The sequence below is a fragment of the Maniola hyperantus genome, chromosome 5, assembly GCF_902806685.2.
Source record: "Maniola hyperantus chromosome 5, iAphHyp1.2, whole genome shotgun sequence".
In the NCBI taxonomy this organism is placed as follows: domain Eukaryota; kingdom Metazoa; phylum Arthropoda; class Insecta; order Lepidoptera; family Nymphalidae; genus Maniola; species Maniola hyperantus.
Window position 1 is genome coordinate 16,153,190 of NC_048540.1, and position 17,863 is coordinate 16,171,052.

At 39.4% G+C, this 17,863-nt stretch overlaps 1 protein-coding gene across 1 annotated transcript; it reads right to left on the bottom strand.

The window, feature by feature from the left end:
• Window positions 1-104: 104 nt before the first annotated feature.
• On the bottom strand, window positions 105-17,441 carry LOC117982169 (neurotrophin 1-like). The gene is made up of 8 exons (XM_034968469.2): window positions 16,840-17,441; window positions 8,899-9,306; window positions 7,843-8,017; window positions 6,199-6,391; window positions 4,005-4,154; window positions 2,607-2,777; window positions 1,781-1,904; window positions 105-1,463 (listed from the first exon to the last, which is right to left on the bottom strand). The coding sequence occupies exons 1-8, from the start codon at window positions 17,320-17,322 to the stop codon at window positions 450-452; spliced, it is 2,718 nt and encodes a 905-aa protein (XP_034824360.1). The 5' UTR covers window positions 17,323-17,441; the 3' UTR covers window positions 105-449.
• Window positions 17,442-17,863: the final 422 nt, after the last annotated feature.

Consider the following 17,863-nt stretch of genomic DNA (forward strand, 5'->3'; position numbering starts at 1 on the left):
TAATTGAATTTACTTAAAAATAAGTAAAAATAAATACGAAATAATTTAAGTTAAATAATAATTATCAATTAACATTGCAAATTCAATTTGGCTTCGTTTTTTTTATGTTTAGGTATAATAAATAAACAATAATAGATTTATACTATTACTGCATCTGCTTAAAGCTCATATTGTCGAAATAACTTCTATTTATTAAAACTACATCTATACATATTTAAAAAGTTCAAACTGGCTGAATTTAGGTGTATGTCCCCATACAACTTAAGTGGCTTGGTTTAGAAATTGGAATTTTGTAGGTAGGTTCCTAGAACTTCATCATGAATATCAATTTCAGAAATTTTATCCGAGCGAAGCCAGGATAGGTCAGCTAGTTATACATATCAATTATGATAATTACCTATTTAAGATCTAGACTACGCATTTCAATATTAATACTAGTACAACCTACATTACTTGTGTTTCTTTCGTCCTATTGAATTTGTTGTTTTTGAATCCATTAATGGTCTGTTTATTGGCTTCCATTCTGATTCAGATGATGCCACATACGTATGAACATTATCTTCTCTATCAATTGAATCTTGGTTTTTATCGTCATCCTCAAAGAAATCTATTATAGGATGGTAATTGTAATTAATTTTCTTTCCATTCGTGGATTCTTCCCTCCCTATCTTACTTTGGTCAAATGGCTTAAAAATGGTAAAGTTCCTTTCTGGTGTCACAGCTTGAAGCTTTGGAGATATTGTTACTCGGGGATTAAAGTTAGTGTTAACGTTTATTTCAGTATCTTCTAGATCCTCATTGAAATCGGTTGAGCTATCGAAATCATATGCCCCTATTGCAGATGTACCAGAAGAAACTAAATCTTCCGGACCCGTAGATATCTTTTTCCTTATAGGTCTTCGACTCGGTCTTATCGGGCCTCTTTTGAATTGGCTGTCGATTGCTTTATATTTATTAAAACTATCTTTGGAGAATGAAAACGATGACGGTGCCGCTGGTGTCGGAGGTTCTAAATAGCTGGGCAATGTAACAGATTCTAATGCAGCTAAGCCTGAAGGATTTCGTGGAACTGGTCTTTTACTATTTCTTACAGAACTTGCTTGGTTAAACGAATCGGGGAAATATGTGTGGCCATAGGAATCGATCGAACTTGATGGCACGTTATTGAATTCTTCATTGTCATTTAGTTTAGCATTATTGAACGCTGATTCTAGTATAGAGTTGTGACTATCTGCTACTGTTGGGAAGGAATCAACGGCTATTGGCTTATTAAGGTTAAATGGGGTTTTAGATAAACTTGGTCTTTGTATGCTGGACTGTACGGATTCAAACGCTTGATTGCCGTGTTCAGATGATAGGTCTTCGCCAGGGAAATGTTCGGAGGACGTTTCATGCATTCTGTGACCTAAAGGTGGAAACGATACGCTGTACCCCTCGATGTGACAGGAACAACATGTAGGAACCTGAAATAAATTTAAATATGGAATTAATCTCTTTCATAAATAAAGTAGAATTACTTTCCATTGAGATGATTTTTATGAGAATTTATTTGCTTGCAAAGTATCTAATTTCAAAATATATAGGTAAGAGGAAAAGCTGACTGACTGCTAAACAGATCGGGCTGGGTATGCAGATAGCTATATTATGTATACCTCCGCTAAAAAAGACTTTTTGAAAATTCCAACCCTAATGGAGTAAAATTGTCGTTTGAAATTTGTGTAGTCCACGTGGGCTTATGCTAGTTCAAAATGAAACCGTCGCGTTGTGCAGTTAAACTTACTTTGAATATATCCATGTGTAAGCCATTCTGCTGGTCCCACGTTAGAAGTCTGTGATAGTTATAAACCTGGACACATTTTGATTTGAAATTGTCCGTCAGATATGTACAGGATTCTTTTGGCTTTCTGAAATGTAAATAAAATAGAAAAGATGTAGTAAAAACAATTACTTACAGGCACTTTAGCTACATCCCACATTCAGGCGACCTTCTCTATGGCGGGTGCAGCGGCCATCAGCGCCGAACGGACCAAGAGGCGCAAATATGGAAACCTCGATGGGAGCTTCATATTCATGCCTTTTGGTGTGGAGACCTTGGGGCCGTAGGGCTCGAGGGATTTTCCGGTATAAAAAGTAGCCTATGTCACTCTCCAGGTCTTTATCTAGACCCATGCAAAAAATCACGCCAATCTGTTGCACTGTTGCGACGTGATTGAAGGACAAACCAACAAACAAACACACTTTCGCATTTATGATGTCTGACACAATTTACAATATAAGCATTTGTATAAATTCCAAATTAAGGACAATTACATGCCTTTTATTTCTGTTAATCCATACTTCCATACTAATATTATAAATGTGAAATGTGTCTGTCTGTCTATCCGTCTGTCTGTCTGTCTGCTAGCTTTTCACGGCCCATCCGTTCTACCGTTATTAATGAAATTTGGTACAGAGATAGCTTGCATCCCGGGGAAGGACATAAGCTACGTTTTATCCCGGAAAATCAAAGAGTTCCCACGGGATTTTTGAAAACCGAAACTCATGCGGACGAAGTCGCGGGCATCAGCTAGTAATTATATAAGTTACTACAGAAAGGGAGCCCTTACAAGCATTTCTCAAGCCGCAACGTCTGCGTGTGTTCCCCCGTGTTCACGATGTACTTCCACTGCCCTGAAGTTGCCCTTGCTCGTTGCGGCCGCGCGTACTTCACGGTGCTCGGACACATGAACCCAGCTTCCCCTGCGCTTGCGAAATCGCGGTTTGCAGTGTCACCTCGTCTGAAATTTAAAAATCGTAAATTAGTACCTAATTTCATAGATTTTTTCATCAATATCATCAGCCTATATGCGTCCATTGCTGGATATTCAAAGTGTAACCAGAACGCTAGCAAAAACTTAGCGTTATTGTTATACTAACTAAACACATTTCAATACCAATAACCTTTTGTCTCATTTTGTCATTAGTTAGTTAGTTAGTTAGTTTTAGTCATTTTTCAAAACCGCTATGTATTACAAAACTCGGGTCAATGCCCCGCCCACGACGCGGTATTGACGCCGAGTGCCCTACTTCCGGAACCTTCGTTGAGCTCTAGCGTTAATCAGATGTTTTATTTGCAATATATCGTAAAATTTTACAAAATCTAAGAATTATGGTATTCATGGTCACGATGACCAAATTTCCACGCCGATGAAGCCTTTGGCGAGAGCTAGTTGCCTGCATATTTTCTATAATGGTTTTTAAATTATAACTTTACAACAATCCATTGCAATAGTTAATTTGTTTCACGCAATAATGTCACCATTGTATTAAAACCACAAGAAAAGATTGACAAGTTATAATTTGTGCAATGTTTGATCAAATTGTGTTATTATTTGTGTTGTATACTTGTTGTATAACTTTGCTCAAACTGTTGCAATTCGCTATACCTACTTAGTAACATTTTTAAGGTTCCGTACCTCAAAAGGAAAAAAATGAACCCTTATAGGATCACTTTGTTATCTGTCTCTCTGTCTATCTGTCAAGAAACCTACAGGGTACTTCCCGTTGACCTAGAATCATGAAATTTGACAGGAAGCCAAATTTGCGTTTTGCACGATAAATCAAAAACTATGATGCCTAAAAATAAATAAAAATCTCTTTTAGAATGTACAAGTAAAGTCCTTTCATATGATATTCCACTTGGTATAGTAATCTTACTTGGAAAGTTGAAAACAGCGATATTTGTTCATGACCACAATTTAATTTTTTGTGTGATGTAACCACAAATTCACGGTTTTCAGATTTCCCCCCTCATGTCAGCTATAAGACCTACCTACCTGCCAAATTTCATGATTCTAGGTCAACGGGAAGTACCCTGTAGGTTTCTTAACAGACCGACGGACAGATAGACAGACAACAAAGTGATCCTATAAGGGTTCCGTTTTTCCTTTTGAGGTACGGAACCCTTAAAAAGGGGATAAGAAAGCCACGGCTGAAGCTTTCCACAGTCTTGCACATCTCGGTACCTGTTAGAAACAAGATAATGCTCAGCAGTGTACTTCGCCTCCTGCGCTGGGGTGATGCCGTCCACGGCACCTTCGCCAGGGTCTTTGAAGTCTGCTAGCAGCGCCCCCGCTGCTGCCTTGTTGCGCCTTATACTGGATATTATTGCATCCCTGGGAAAATAAACAGGAAGTCATGGTTATCTTAAACCGTTGCGTTGCTCCAGATCGGCGGCGCGCGGGGTGATTACGTATCTCGCGACAGGCGTGAAGACTTCGGCGGGGAGGGGCAATGCACGCACAACAGACGGAAACGTTTAAGTGCGGAAACCAGCCCAGAGCGAAGAAGAAGAAGAAGAAGAAGGCGTGCATCTCGCGATCATTGCTGTCAAACGTCACACGTAACAGCGGCTAGAGAGAGACAGCAATAATAAGAAGAAAAATAAGAAGAAGAAGAGAGACAGCCAATGAACTGTCGCATTGCTACTGCTGTCGCGTTGCTGTCGCTACTGCAACGTTTTACGTAATCGCGCCGGGTGTAAAAACTAAAAAGAAAGCCGTCCGCATCATGGGATGGAAGGACGTGTGGCAAAATTGTGACTTTTTTTTCTTGACTTTTTTTTCTCAAAAACACTTTTCCTAAACCCTTTCCGCGAGCTTGATTTCGGTGAAAATCATCGTGCCTCTCACCTTTCTCATACAATGTCAGGTGAAAAGCAAACAAGTTACCCACGTGCACCGCCAATTTCGTTCAAGCGTACTGCGTCACCTTAAGGTGCCCATCCCTAAGTTTCGCTTCAAAAATTTATATTCACAACATTATAAAAATTTCTAATGGAACTAGCTGTTATCTTTACGACCTTTTTATTGTTACCAAAAGACTTGTTTGTGACTTTTAATTGTTTGCAATAAAAATCCGCAAAGTTAACTTCCGCTTACTAAAATTCGTCATTACTCTAAATGCTCATCGTCATTCTGCCAGTTTTCCTTTGTTGATGTCACAGCCTAAAGAGATACTTCATACAGTCGGCAGATACGTCTAGAGTTAGATACGGCCATCCTGCGGGGTAGCAGGGCCCAGGTGTGAAAAACCAATATTTATTACTTCCGAAATTAATTAATCTATCTGCAATATTAGACATATAACTTTTATAAGCCAGTATAATTTTTGACTGTTGCTAAGTCATGTTGTCGACCGATTACAAATAAATTAATTAATTAATTTTGGTCGTTAGTAGTGGAAAATTTAATAAATTGATAAAGTTTAAGGGCGTCTGGCAGGGGGTTTCCACGATACCAAGTGTCTGGCAATGCATGATGTGGATTACCAAAGATAATAAAAAAATGACTTCGTATTTTGACGTAAGATTTTTTACACCTTTATTACCTGTTATCTCCCAAAGCCTCCATGATACAAACTGCATAGTCACTGATCGTTCCTCCCAGTGTTGGGGACAATACGCAGAGGAACTTTCAGCTTTTATACAATAACAAAGGCCTAGCACGCGCTGGGTTTAGCTCAAAAGTCAGCTCATGAGCAATCATCGAGGGCGTCGTCTCACTGTATGTAGTTATACTGTGTCGATCTATGCTGCCGGTTGACACATGCTCTCACTTTCTATCGAGTCCGTTCCGCTCCGACATTGTGACGTTTTTCCTTCTGTTTACTTTTGCTTTCGTTGGTCATCTACTTATGCAAGCGTTGACCTGTTCTGATTATACTTCGCGAAATTCGTAACTCTTGGACTTTTAATTTTTTTATGGTCATCATCATCATCATCATCAACCAATAGACGTCCACTGCTGGACATAGATCTCTTGTAGGGACTTCCATACGCCACGGTCTTGTGCCGTCTGGATCCAGCGGCTCCCTGCGACTCGTCTGATGTCGTCCGTCCACCTAGTGGGAGTCTTCCAACGCTGCGTCTTCCCGTGCGAGGTCGCCATTTCAGCACCTTGGGACCCCAACGTCTATCAGTTGTATGAACTATGTGCCTTGCCCATTGCCACTTCAGCTTCGCAACCCGTTGAGCTATGTCGGTTAATCTAGTTCTCCTACGGATCTCCTCATTCCTGATTTGATCATGTAGAGAAACTCCAAGCATAGCTCTCTCCATCGCCCGCTGAGTGACTCTGAGCTTTTTTATGGTATGGACCACTAAAAACTAATAAATAACGAAGATTTAAATGCCAAAAATGATTCAAAGTAATTACTTACGCTGGATAATCATCAGTATGCAAACAAAGAGTGTTAGTAAACAGCTCGCATTTAGCTTGCTCCGTGGTGGAGGGCAGTTTCCTGCCGGGGGCGGGTCTGCGTCTGCTCATGACTGCGAGGGCGGGCTCCGCCGTGGTGCGACGAGTCGGCGGTGATATCTTTGGCATGTAAGTACCACGTCGGATAAGGTTACCTGAAAAATATAAAGGGTAGTTTCTAAATAATTTTAAATACACATCAAAAATTGCGAACCGGCAGGAATCGAACCCGCGTCTCCTGGGATCGCGCCCGACGCTCTAACCACTAAGCTACAGCCCGCTTACTGCCAGTGACGAAATTTGAGATGTGTATGCTCACTCAGTACTGAAGCGACTGTTTCTGCCATCTAGTAGCGACATCTTTTTGCAGTTATCGAAACTACTTTCAAAGGCCCATATTACAATGCAGCTCTTTGAACGTGTAGTGTAGGTGAAACACTATAAAAATTATAAAAATAAAGGGTAGTTGTATAGAATGCAAAGCTACAGTACGCGACCGAAAGTAACGTACATCGGGCCTTTGGAATGACATTTCGGCTTTGTAGAGCATTGTCTCTGTCATTCATACCTATGTGACGTTTTGTAGGTCTCAACGACAGGAACAACGCTCTACTTTGCTATCTCCTTCTAAAGGTCGATGTACATTACTTTTGGACGCATACTGTACCTATAGTACGCGACAAGTTGAGATGCACAATTGGGGTATGAGGCGGAGGGACGCCTCCGTTCCCTCCCCGATTGTTATCACGATCTCGGTCGCCGACTATAAACTGTTTTCAAAACCGGCCAAGTGCGACTCAGGCTCGCGCAATGTGGGTTCCGTACTACAGTCTTATTTTTTCGACACTCTGTACGATAATTCAAAAACTATGATGCATAAAAATAAATAAAAATCTGTTTTAGAATGTACAGGTGAAGACCTTTCACATGATGCCCCACTTGATATAGTCACTCACTTCGAAAGTTGAAAATACTAATTATTAGTTCATGACCACAATTTAATTTTTTTTGTGTGACCTAACCCTAAATTCACGGTTTTCAGATTTTTCCCCAAATGTCAGCTATAAGATCTACCTACCTGCCAAATTTCATGATTCTAGGTCAACGGGAAGTACCCTGTAGGTTTCTTGACAGACAGACTGACGGACAGAGAGACAGACAGACAACAAAGTGATCCTATAAGGGTTCCGTTTTTTCTTTTGAGGTACGGAACCCTAAAAATTGAAAAAAATTGTCTGTTGACCGGTATTTTACAGGATATTTTTTGGAGTGTGCCCAAGAACTTTTTGACCTGGTATCTCCTTCATCGTTCTACTATCGTACCAAATCGTTGAGGTCTGCACTCTTCACCCATGTACGAGTACGTAATCAAAATTCCACGAACACGTATAGGTACGAAGCGATTTGCTTCCTCGTTTCTAATTCGAACCGCTCGGATATAATATAGGTGCAGTTCCTACGCGGCAGAAAATAATGTACATCGATCTTTAGAAAGAAATAGCAGTTTTGTAGTCTCTGTCGTTGAGACCGACAAAACCTCACTTGCCAACAGGTCTGACTCAGATAATATGCAAGTCTATATGTATAATTATTTTTATATCTTTACCTTTTCTGTCCATGTATCTGTTCAGCGATCGGAACTTCTCAGCGATGGGAAGATCTTGGACCACCGTCTGGTTGGTAGCATCAGCTGTGAGGTCCGTGGTGCCGTTGTCGCTGCGGCTTATACTGTCATGTCTGTTCTTGGTGTTTGACTCCGTTGTAGAAAAGGACACGGTTCTCTGTAAATTAAATAAATCAGTATTATAAATGCGAAAGTGTATAAGTGTATCGGCAAGCGGCGCAAGTATGCCTCTCTTATAGAGAGTTACATTTTTGTGCCGTTTGCCGTGGAGACCCTGCGGCTATGGAGTCTTAGTGCTAAAAAAATTTTACGAGACATTTCACGGCGATTAATAGCCTCATCTGGTGACAGAAGGGCTGGCTCATTTTTTGCGCAACGGTTTCAGCCTGGCTGTCCAGCGCGGAAATGCAGCCAGTATTCTTGGCACCATTCCACGCGGTCATGATTTATATAGTAATTAGATAAGGCTAGCTTTAAGTTTTAAAGTGTATTTGTTTGTTGCTTTGTTGGTTTGTCCTTCAATCACTTCGCAACGGTGCAACGGATTGACGTGATTTTTCATGGGTATAGATAAATACCTGGAGAGTGACATAGGCTACTTTTTATCCCGGAAAATCAAAGAGTTCCCACGGGATTTTTAAAACCCTAATTCCACGCGGACGAAGTCGTGGGCATCAGCTAGTAGATAATAATTTATGCATGACAACCCTTATACATTCTACCTATAAATTAATGGTGTATGAATTGAATCATTCTTGTAATTAATGTTTATGTTTGCATGCAAATAATTGATTGATTGATTGTTAGAAACAGAACAAAACTACTGGACGGATTGGGCTGAAATTTTGCATGCAGGTAGCTATTAATATAACGTAGACATCCGCTTAGAAAGTATTTTTGAAATTCAACGCCTAAGGGGGTAAAATAGGGGTTTGAAATTTGCGTTGGCCACACGGATATGAGCTAGTCTAATATAAAACAGAACACTTACCTTAGTTCCTTGCTTGCTATACTACCAAAATTGTTAAACATACTTACATTGTCACCATTTGCAATATCGTGGAGTGTATTTACAGTGTTTTTAGGGTTTTCATTTGTGTAACTCTGTGTGTTATTTGTTACTTTCTTATTAATGTCTTGAACATGTTTTTCGTCTATTGCATTTGCCGTTTGCGTTATTCTTTGAGATCTGTTTCTGAAGTTGCGATGTTTTTGAAGTATATTTTGTGTACTTGTGCTGGGTTGGTTCTCTTGATCTTCAGTATCAAACGTGTCATCGTTTATGGAGTCTTCGGTGAATGAGCGTCTCTGAAAGTGTGTTTGTGGGTAGTTTACTTCCCGAGGTTCTTTGCCGGGTCTGATCGCTCGGCGGATCAAATTGGCTGTATCTAACAGGATTGGCAGCATCAGGTCAGAAGTGTTGTTGTTATTGAACATTGATCTCACCTGAAATAAAACAAAAGGTTCAAAATTAATAAAATGTATGTTTAACTATAAGACATTAAGTTAATTTTAATAAGTATAATGGATGCGATTATCTTTATTAATTACTAGCTGACCCGCCCCGGCTTCGCTCGAGTGGAATTAAGAGAATCGAGGTGGGGTTGAATTTCCAAAAATCCTGAAACATTCTTCATTTGTGACCGAAAACCGAAATATCAATTTTCATTCAAATAACATGAACACGCATTTATCTCATTCTAGTTCTAAATTAGCCTGTACTGTCCCACGTCTGGACAAAGGCCTCCCTCCGATCCTTCCACCATTTCCTATTCCGTGCTTCTTCAGGCCACGTAACTGTGAACTTATCCAATTCATCACGCCAACGTCGTCTCGACCTACCAAAACGTCCAGAACGAAGCAGATTTTGTCCATAAGTCGTCTGACATACGGCACACAGATTTTGCCCATAATAGTCGTCTGACATACGGCACACATGACCTGCACAACTTCCCATTTGAGTGAAGCGGCTACAAGGCCAAAGTCAGCTACTCGCGTTTTGGAACGTATAGCAGAATTTATCTCATTACAATATGTAATTAAATCATTCTGTACACTGGAATGGGCATTATTACGATTATTATGTATTATTTATTTGACGGCCATGTGAAAACATAACAACTGTGAGACAACATTCATAGGCTTATTATATTTATACGTTTTAATTACTTCAAGCTAGCTTCAAGTTTTTAGCGTTCCGTACCCTTAAAAGGAACAAAGGAACCCTTATAGGATCACTTTGTTTTTTTGCCTGTACGTCTGTCTGTCGTGTCTGTCAAGAAAACCTAAAGGGCACTTCCCGTTGACCTAGAATCATGCAATTTGGCAGCTAGGTAGATCTTATAGCACAAGTAAAGGAATAAATCCGAAAACCGTGAATTTTTGGTTACATCACAGAAAAAAATATATGATCATGAACAAATATTAATATTTTCAATTTTCAAAGTTAGATAACTATACCAAGTGGGGTATCATATGAAAGGGCTTTACTTGTACATTCTAAAACAGATTTTTATTTATTTTTGTGCTAAATGGTTTTTGATTTATCGTACAAAATGCCAAAAAAATACGACTATAGTACGGAACCCTCGTTGCGCGAGTCTGACTCGCATTTGGCCGGTTTTTTTTTATTATAGCTCTTATGTCTATTAACGTAGCAACCAACTAGTTCAGTAAGGCCATTTAACTTTAAAGATTAGGTAGTAGTTCAAGTTCGATGATGTATTGTTTTAGTGTTGTACATTATTATAACACACCACAATGGCTTACTGTGAGAGGTCACTGTGAAATCTAAGGATCGTGGGATCGGTTCCCGTACACGGTTGTTTGATACTAAGTACTTTAGTTATACCTATTAGCTAGAATTAAAATGAACATGATACATTGCTACAATAGGGTCTTGAACTGTAGTAATAAAATGATGTGATTTTTTGTATAGCGGTAGTTTATGGGGCTAGAATTCATTAAAGAGAATATTTTGAGAAAATCATGATTTTTACTTATAAGCTGAAATTATCACGAAATATGTACAGTGCGCGGCCAAAAGTGATGAACATCGATCTTTAGCAAAATTGTACAGCACCGTCTCGGTCGTTGAGGCCGACAAAACGTCATATGAGTATGAGTGACAGAGACAACGCTCTACAAAGAAGAAATGTCATTCTAAAGGCCGATGTTCATCACTTTCGGCCGCGTACTGTATTTCTATTGCCGCTATAACAACAGATAATGAACGTTTCAAAATAGCCACCATGAAAATTAAAAAAAAAGAGGAAGTGTAATCTTGTACTATGGTACGGAACCGTTCGTGTGCGAGTCCGACTCGCTCTTGAGCAATTTTTATATTGTTATGTTACAATAATTCTGTTTGCTGCGAAAATACAAATTCCTATCAAATGACTCTGTTGATGTCACATTATCATCATCACAATGATCAACCCATCACCGGCCCACTACTGAGAACGGGTCTCCTCTTAGAATGAGAAGGGCTTAGTCCACAGTCGCCCACGCTGGCGAAGTGCAGATTGACACACTTCACACACCTGAGGATGTAATGGATAACTCTCTGGCATGCAGGTTTCCTCACGATGTTTTCCCTTTACAATTTTCAAAAACCTAAATCCACGAGGACGATTTCGCGAGTATCAGCTAGCAGTTAATTAAATACGTTATCAAAGTGACTTAAAAAGTATTTAAAACGGTTATTTAACGGTTAATCGCCATCGCGAATGAGCGAAAGTGACTTTATCAATCCTAAACGAAAGCAGGTAACATTTTTTACAACGGCTCGTGAAAATTTGTCGCGGATTTCGAATATCTAAATATATAAAAGGTGACTGACTGACTGACTGACTGCTGACTGATCTATCAACGCACAGCTCAAACTACTGGACGGATCGAGCTGAAATTTGGCATGCAGTATTATTGGCTATTATGACAGATGCATCCGCTAAAAAAGGGTTTTTGAAAATTCAACCCCTAAAGGGGCTTTGAAATTTGTGTAGTCCACGCGGACGAAGTCGCGGGCATAAGCTAGTTTATACTAGCTGATGCCCGTGACTTTGTACGCGTGGATTTAGGTTTAAAAAAATCCCATGGGAACTCTTTGATTTCTCGGGATGAAAAGTAACCTTTGTCACTATCCTAAACTATCACGTAGATCCGTTGCCCCGTTGCGACGAGATTGAAGGACAAACCAACAAACAAACACACTTTCACATTTATAATATGGGTAAACTGATTAAATTATAACAAAATCTGCAAGAAGCACCTGGCCAGCTGATTCCATTTAGGTCGTTGCTCTATATCAGATGAATAATTTGAAGCTGATTGATTATGGCATGTGCAGTAGAAGTTAGCTGATGGACGAGGAAATAGTTGGCCGTCATTCAAGTGTAGCCAACTATAGCATAGTTTAGTGCGTCTTCACTTAGCGCAAGCATTTCATGATCTGCTCATGCGCAGGAATCAGTTTTTTTAAAGATTTAAAAAAAAAATGCCTAGAAAATGTCTAGTCCTGACTGATATCAGGACATATCATTTAACAGTAGGTAAGTTAGTATAGTTCTCTCTCTATGTATAGGTAAAAATGAATCGCTAAATGTGTTGCTGATCGCAAATCTCGAGTACAGCTGAACCGATTTCGCTAATTCTTTTTTTATAATATTCCTTGAAGTACGGGGATGGTCCTTACGGAGAGAAAAATTTAAAAAATTGCCTGAAAAAGAATCGACTGTTAGGCGGTACGAAGTTCGCCGGGGCAGCTAGTTTATAATAATAATTATAACGTATAGGCTCGCTAAGATAGGATTTTTGGAAATATTACGCAGTGGTTATTAATAGTGGATGAAAAAATTGAAAGTTTTGTCGTTATACTTATCTATGAAAATTGGGACTTAGGCTTTTGGTTAAAAATGATATGATGGTAGGTAATTAATTTTTTTGTAGTTTTTTTTTCAGTGGATAGCAAGAAGTTATGTTGACATCTTGAGCGAATCTTGCATGGATAGTTACAATTTTTAAAAATATCATGAGTAGGTGCTTTTTCTTTTTGATTATTTTTAAGACGCTATAATTTATGTAATTTGATTTTTTAGTCCCGTAGTGATGCCATTGACACAATAACCATTTCTTTCTTGATACACTAAGTACTCAGAGGGCGATGGAGAGAGATATGCTTAGAGTTTCTCTACGTGATCAAATCAGAAATGAGGAGATCCGTAGGAGCACTAGAGTAACCGACATAGCTCAACGGCTCAACAGCTGAAGTGGCAATGGGCAGGGCACATAGTTCGTACAACCGATAGATGTTGGGGTCCCAAGGTGCTGAAATGACGACCTCGCACCGGAAGACGCAGCGTTGGAAGACCTCCCCACTAGGCGGACGGACGACATCAGACGAGTCGCAGGGAGTTGCTGGATGGCGGCGGCGCAAGACCGTGGCCATCCAGCAGCTCCCTGGTGGTGTGAAAGTCGGTCGATGATGATGATGATGACACTAAGTACGGTGAACAAAATAATCTAGCCTCCTCAAATGTATTGTTTGGTTTTGGCCTCTTAAATAGCGTTTGATAATTTTATCAGAGCAAAACTCCCGCAGGCGATACATTAACGACAATATTAATGATTGCGCGCTCTACTTGACGCACAATACACGTGAAATTACACCGCGTGGACAAAAAAGCGCCCCACTTCCGTATCGGATCTCGAATGAAATCGTCTAGTTTCAGAGAGCACGGTAAGATTTGCTACGCTCAGGTTCCTTACTGATAATATGTTGTTAGTTGTCAAAAATTGTATCATATTTTTTGACAAATAACAATGGCCGTAAATTTAAAATTGTAACTGACGTCATCGTAACTGAAAATCAGCGTCCTGCATCATTATGCGCGTTGACGCATAATGATGCAGGGCATCATGCTGAGCTGACCCATTCGGGGTGGTGACACGGATGTTTTTGTCTGTGACACCAAAAATACATAAAATATATACATAGAAATATATTTTTCTTCTTTTTTTTCTAAGCTACTCCTATTTTTCTAAAAAGCGTTTAACTGCACAAAGTAGTTTTTGAGTTTTGACACAGTTTTATCCTAGAAGTCATAGACTTCCCGGACGGGATTTTTAAAATATCGTCGTATTTGCTGTAGTTTGTTTTTCTATTATAACAGATAAGCTCTATATCCATCGGAAATCTTACAACTGTCTCTTACTCTAATCTTTGAGACAACTTGATTCACTTGGTAGCAACAGAACAATGGATACCTACGTCACGTCATGTTGCAATCGTCATTGTGTGTGATAGCTGCAACTGATCATTTATTATTTGTATTGAATGAAATAGTTTAAATGTACTTTTAGATTTGATTTATTAAGCAATTTTCTGTAGCTGGATTTTATGCAATAAGTATGGTGATAAAATAGGTTGCCATTCTAAATGAATCTTTTCTCGAAATATTCTGATAACACCTTTATTGAAATCCATACCTAAATGTTTATTTTTAAATTGCTCATTAGAGACGATATCATGTTGCTTAGACAAAAGCTCTCTTGACTGCTCACTTGAATGACATTGACAGGGGGGTGCTGTTAAAGAACAAAGGCTTAGAATATTCAAACAAGAACAAAGGGGACACTTGACGGCAACGTTAGTTCCGATTTTCGCCACGCGCTAAGATAGCCTTGTCACACTGTACATGTATTTGGATCTTGCTTTGAAGCAAAAACTCAAGAATTATGTCAGAAACGTTACCGCTCATAGAGTTACCGCTGATCTTTAAAGTGACATAATAATTTTTTTGTATTTGACATAAGATATTGTTGTGGTTTCTTTTGCACTTCCTCCAAAAGAGTTTGCACACAATCAGAAAACATCACTTTTTTCAAATCAGATCCAATTTTTTGGTCACAACTCGTAGTAACACGATTAATTCTAATGAGTTAATACGAATATTAATATGTTAATACGAGGTATATATGAATCAAAAGTGATGATAGCCTAACCAATGTTAAGACATCGGCCTCGTATTCGCGAAGTCAGTGGTTCGATCCCGGGCACGCACCTCTAACTTTTCGAAATTATGTGCGTTTTAAGTAATTAAATATCACTTGCTAACGGTGAAGGAAAACATCGTGAGGAAACCTGCATGCCTGAGAGTTCTCCATAATGTTATCAAAGGTGAGTGAAGTCTACCAATCTGCACATGGACAGCGTGGTAGACTATGGCCAAAACCCTGCTCATTCTGAGAGGAGGCCCGTGGTTTGTAGTGAGCCGGCGCGCGGCGATGGGTTGATCATGATGGTGATGACGAAAATTCCGGACCCTGGGGCCCTACCGCGGTTGTTTGACAGCTACAATGTCACGATCGCAATCATCTCTGATTGGTTCACTCCCTCACTATTGGCTACAATGCATTGTTGCAACAAGAATCGCACAAATTCAGCCAATCAGAACAATTGAGATTGTAATAATGATTGATACAGGTTTTAAACAATCGGCCTGCAGCTCATCAGTAGGTACCCTTATTATAAATGGGAAAGTGTGTTTGTTTGTTCTTCAATCACGTCGCAACGGAGTGACGGATCGACGTGTTTTTTTACATGGGTATAGTTGACCTGGAGAGTGACATGGGCTACTTTTATCCCGGGAGCTCCCACGGGATTTTTAAAACCTAAATCTACGCGTAAAAGTCGCGGGCATTAGCTAGTGAATAAGTGAATTAAAGAGAGCATATTTCACAGCAATGTGTGACACTCATTAAAAGGAAAATCATTGATCGCGTTTCACATAGAAATTGCGCCACGATTATCCATGAACCGCAAAAAGTTTACACTTGTGGGAATTCATTTCGTTTCCACTGTAAGTGTCGCAAAGTGGAAGTTTATGGTTCCATTGGCTTGCAATATAGTGCTGACTATAGTAGACTAAGTAGTAGTTTAATTGTTCAATATGATTAGGTTGGTATACCTATAGTTTTCACTAGAAAACTATAAGAAAAACTAACAGAAAACCAACTAATATAAATAGCCAAAACCCTACTTATTTTGAGAGGAGATTCCGTGCTCAGTAGTGAGACGACAATTGATGACGATTACTTAATCGGTCGATTTAAAGAAGTCCGTTGCGGTCACGTACCAATAAATAGTGAATTTGTTTAAGTTATTTGTTTTTCTGAAACATTTTTGTTTTTTTCTCGCTTTAGTTCTTGCAATTATGCAAGAGTCAATCAATACAATGGTTTTAGAAATCGCGTTGGCTACTTATTTGAATTATTTATCTTAGTGCAAAAAAATAATTACGAGATATTTCACCGCGATTAATAGCCTCATCTGGTGACAGAAGGGCTGGCTCATTTTTTACGCAACGGATCAGCCTGGCTGTCGAGCGTGGATATGCAGCCAGTATTCTAGGCATCATTCCACGCGGGCATGGTTTGTATAGTTATTAGATAACTATACAAACTTTAGCTTTAACTTTTATTATAAAATTTTCAATAAAAAAATAACAATATTAAATCATTGATCTAGATGTGAAACATTTAAATTGTAGGTAACTATTAATTTTGTAATTTGTTACTTACAAATTCTTGTGAAGATTTTTTAAAGAAGATTTAACTAGCCTGTAAATGTAAGCAGATTGATTCGATAAGCGGACTTCGGTCTCTTATTTGGGGGTCCGGAGTTCGATACCGGGCACGAACCTCTAACATTTCGTCCTAGTTAGTGTTTTAATAAGCTTTTAAATATCGCTTGCTTTAACGGCGAAGGAAAATATCGTGAGGAAATCTGACGATCTGCATGCCTAAGAGTTTCCGTAATGTTCTCAAAAGTCTGCCAATTGGCATATTGGCAATTGGATTAGCGTGGTAGACTACGGCCGAACACTTCTAAATCTGAGAGATGACCGAAGTAGTGAGCCGGTTGATAGTGATGAAGCTTTAAATTTGGATTGATAAGATATAAAAAAAGTATAAATTTACCTGAGAAAGATTTAGAGGCTGTCTTCCAGGAGGTGTGGTGACCTGACTAGCGACCAGAGACGCCAACGCCACCCTCTGGTTCCCCGACATAGCCCTGATGATGGGCAGGATCTGAGCAAACTTTCCCACATGATCCTTCCTCTCCAACGCCCGCAGCACAGCATCCCGAATCATCCCTTCTTTACTCATCTTAATCTTATAGTTTTTAACAACGGGCCGTTTAGAAGTCGATTCGAAGTAGTCGTCCAATTGCGCCGTCAAATCCGCCTCCAAAGAGTCCAAGTTATACTGTGGTCTATGGGAATTCGTCACACCACTTGGCTTCAAAATCCTCACAGGCGGTTTTACTATCGTCTCATACTGCCTCGACTCCTGAGCTATTAACAACTCATTTGGCTCCGAAAACTCAAAGTCCTGTAAATCCTCTGCCTTCAAAGCATTAATTAAGGCGATTAAACAAATCAAACGTATATTTAAACCCATTTTTTGTTAATTTAACTAATTGTCTACAGTTTTTGTTACATGCTTGGTTGGTCAACTTGTTGTAAACACAGCACTGCACATGTCTTTTTGTCCGTATCAGACAGAGATGCGCGCGGACGGCTTTAGTTCTGAGATCCGAATGAGGCTGCGAGTAATGCGCACACGCACGCTTTTCTCATATTTACAGGTGCCAGATTATAGCGGATACTAGCGGTGGGCTGCGTGGGCACCTCAGTTTCATTTTGTGAAGTTTTTAAAGTGATTTCACAGGCGACTTTTCACGGAATGTGATTTTTCAATTTATCATTTGCTACATTATTTTATTTTAACATCCATACTAATCCATACTAATATTTTATATTATAAATGCGAAAGTGTGTATATCTGGCTGTCTGTTTGTCTGTTAGCTTTTCACGGCTCAACCGTTCAACCGATTTTGACGAAATTTGGTATAGAGATAGCTTGCATCCCGGGGAAGGACATATGCTACTTTTTATCCCGGAAAATTGAAGAGATCCCACAGGATTTTTAAAAACCTAAA

What these genes read in the sequence shown, in the direction of transcription:
- LOC117982169 (XM_034968469.2), bottom strand. Translation starts at nt 17,322, where the DNA reads ATGGGTTTAAATATACGTTTGATTTGTTTAATCGCCTTAATTAATGCT. An exon ending in CATACTGATGATTATCCAGC is followed by an intron (nt 4,155 to 6,198) that starts GTAAGTAATTAC and finishes TTATTTTCCCAG; the next exon opens with GGATGCAATAATATCCAGTA. An exon ending in TACACATGGATATATTCAAA is followed by an intron (nt 1,464 to 1,780) that starts GTAAGTTTAACT and finishes AATTTATTTCAG; the next exon opens with GTTCCTACATGTTGTTCCTG.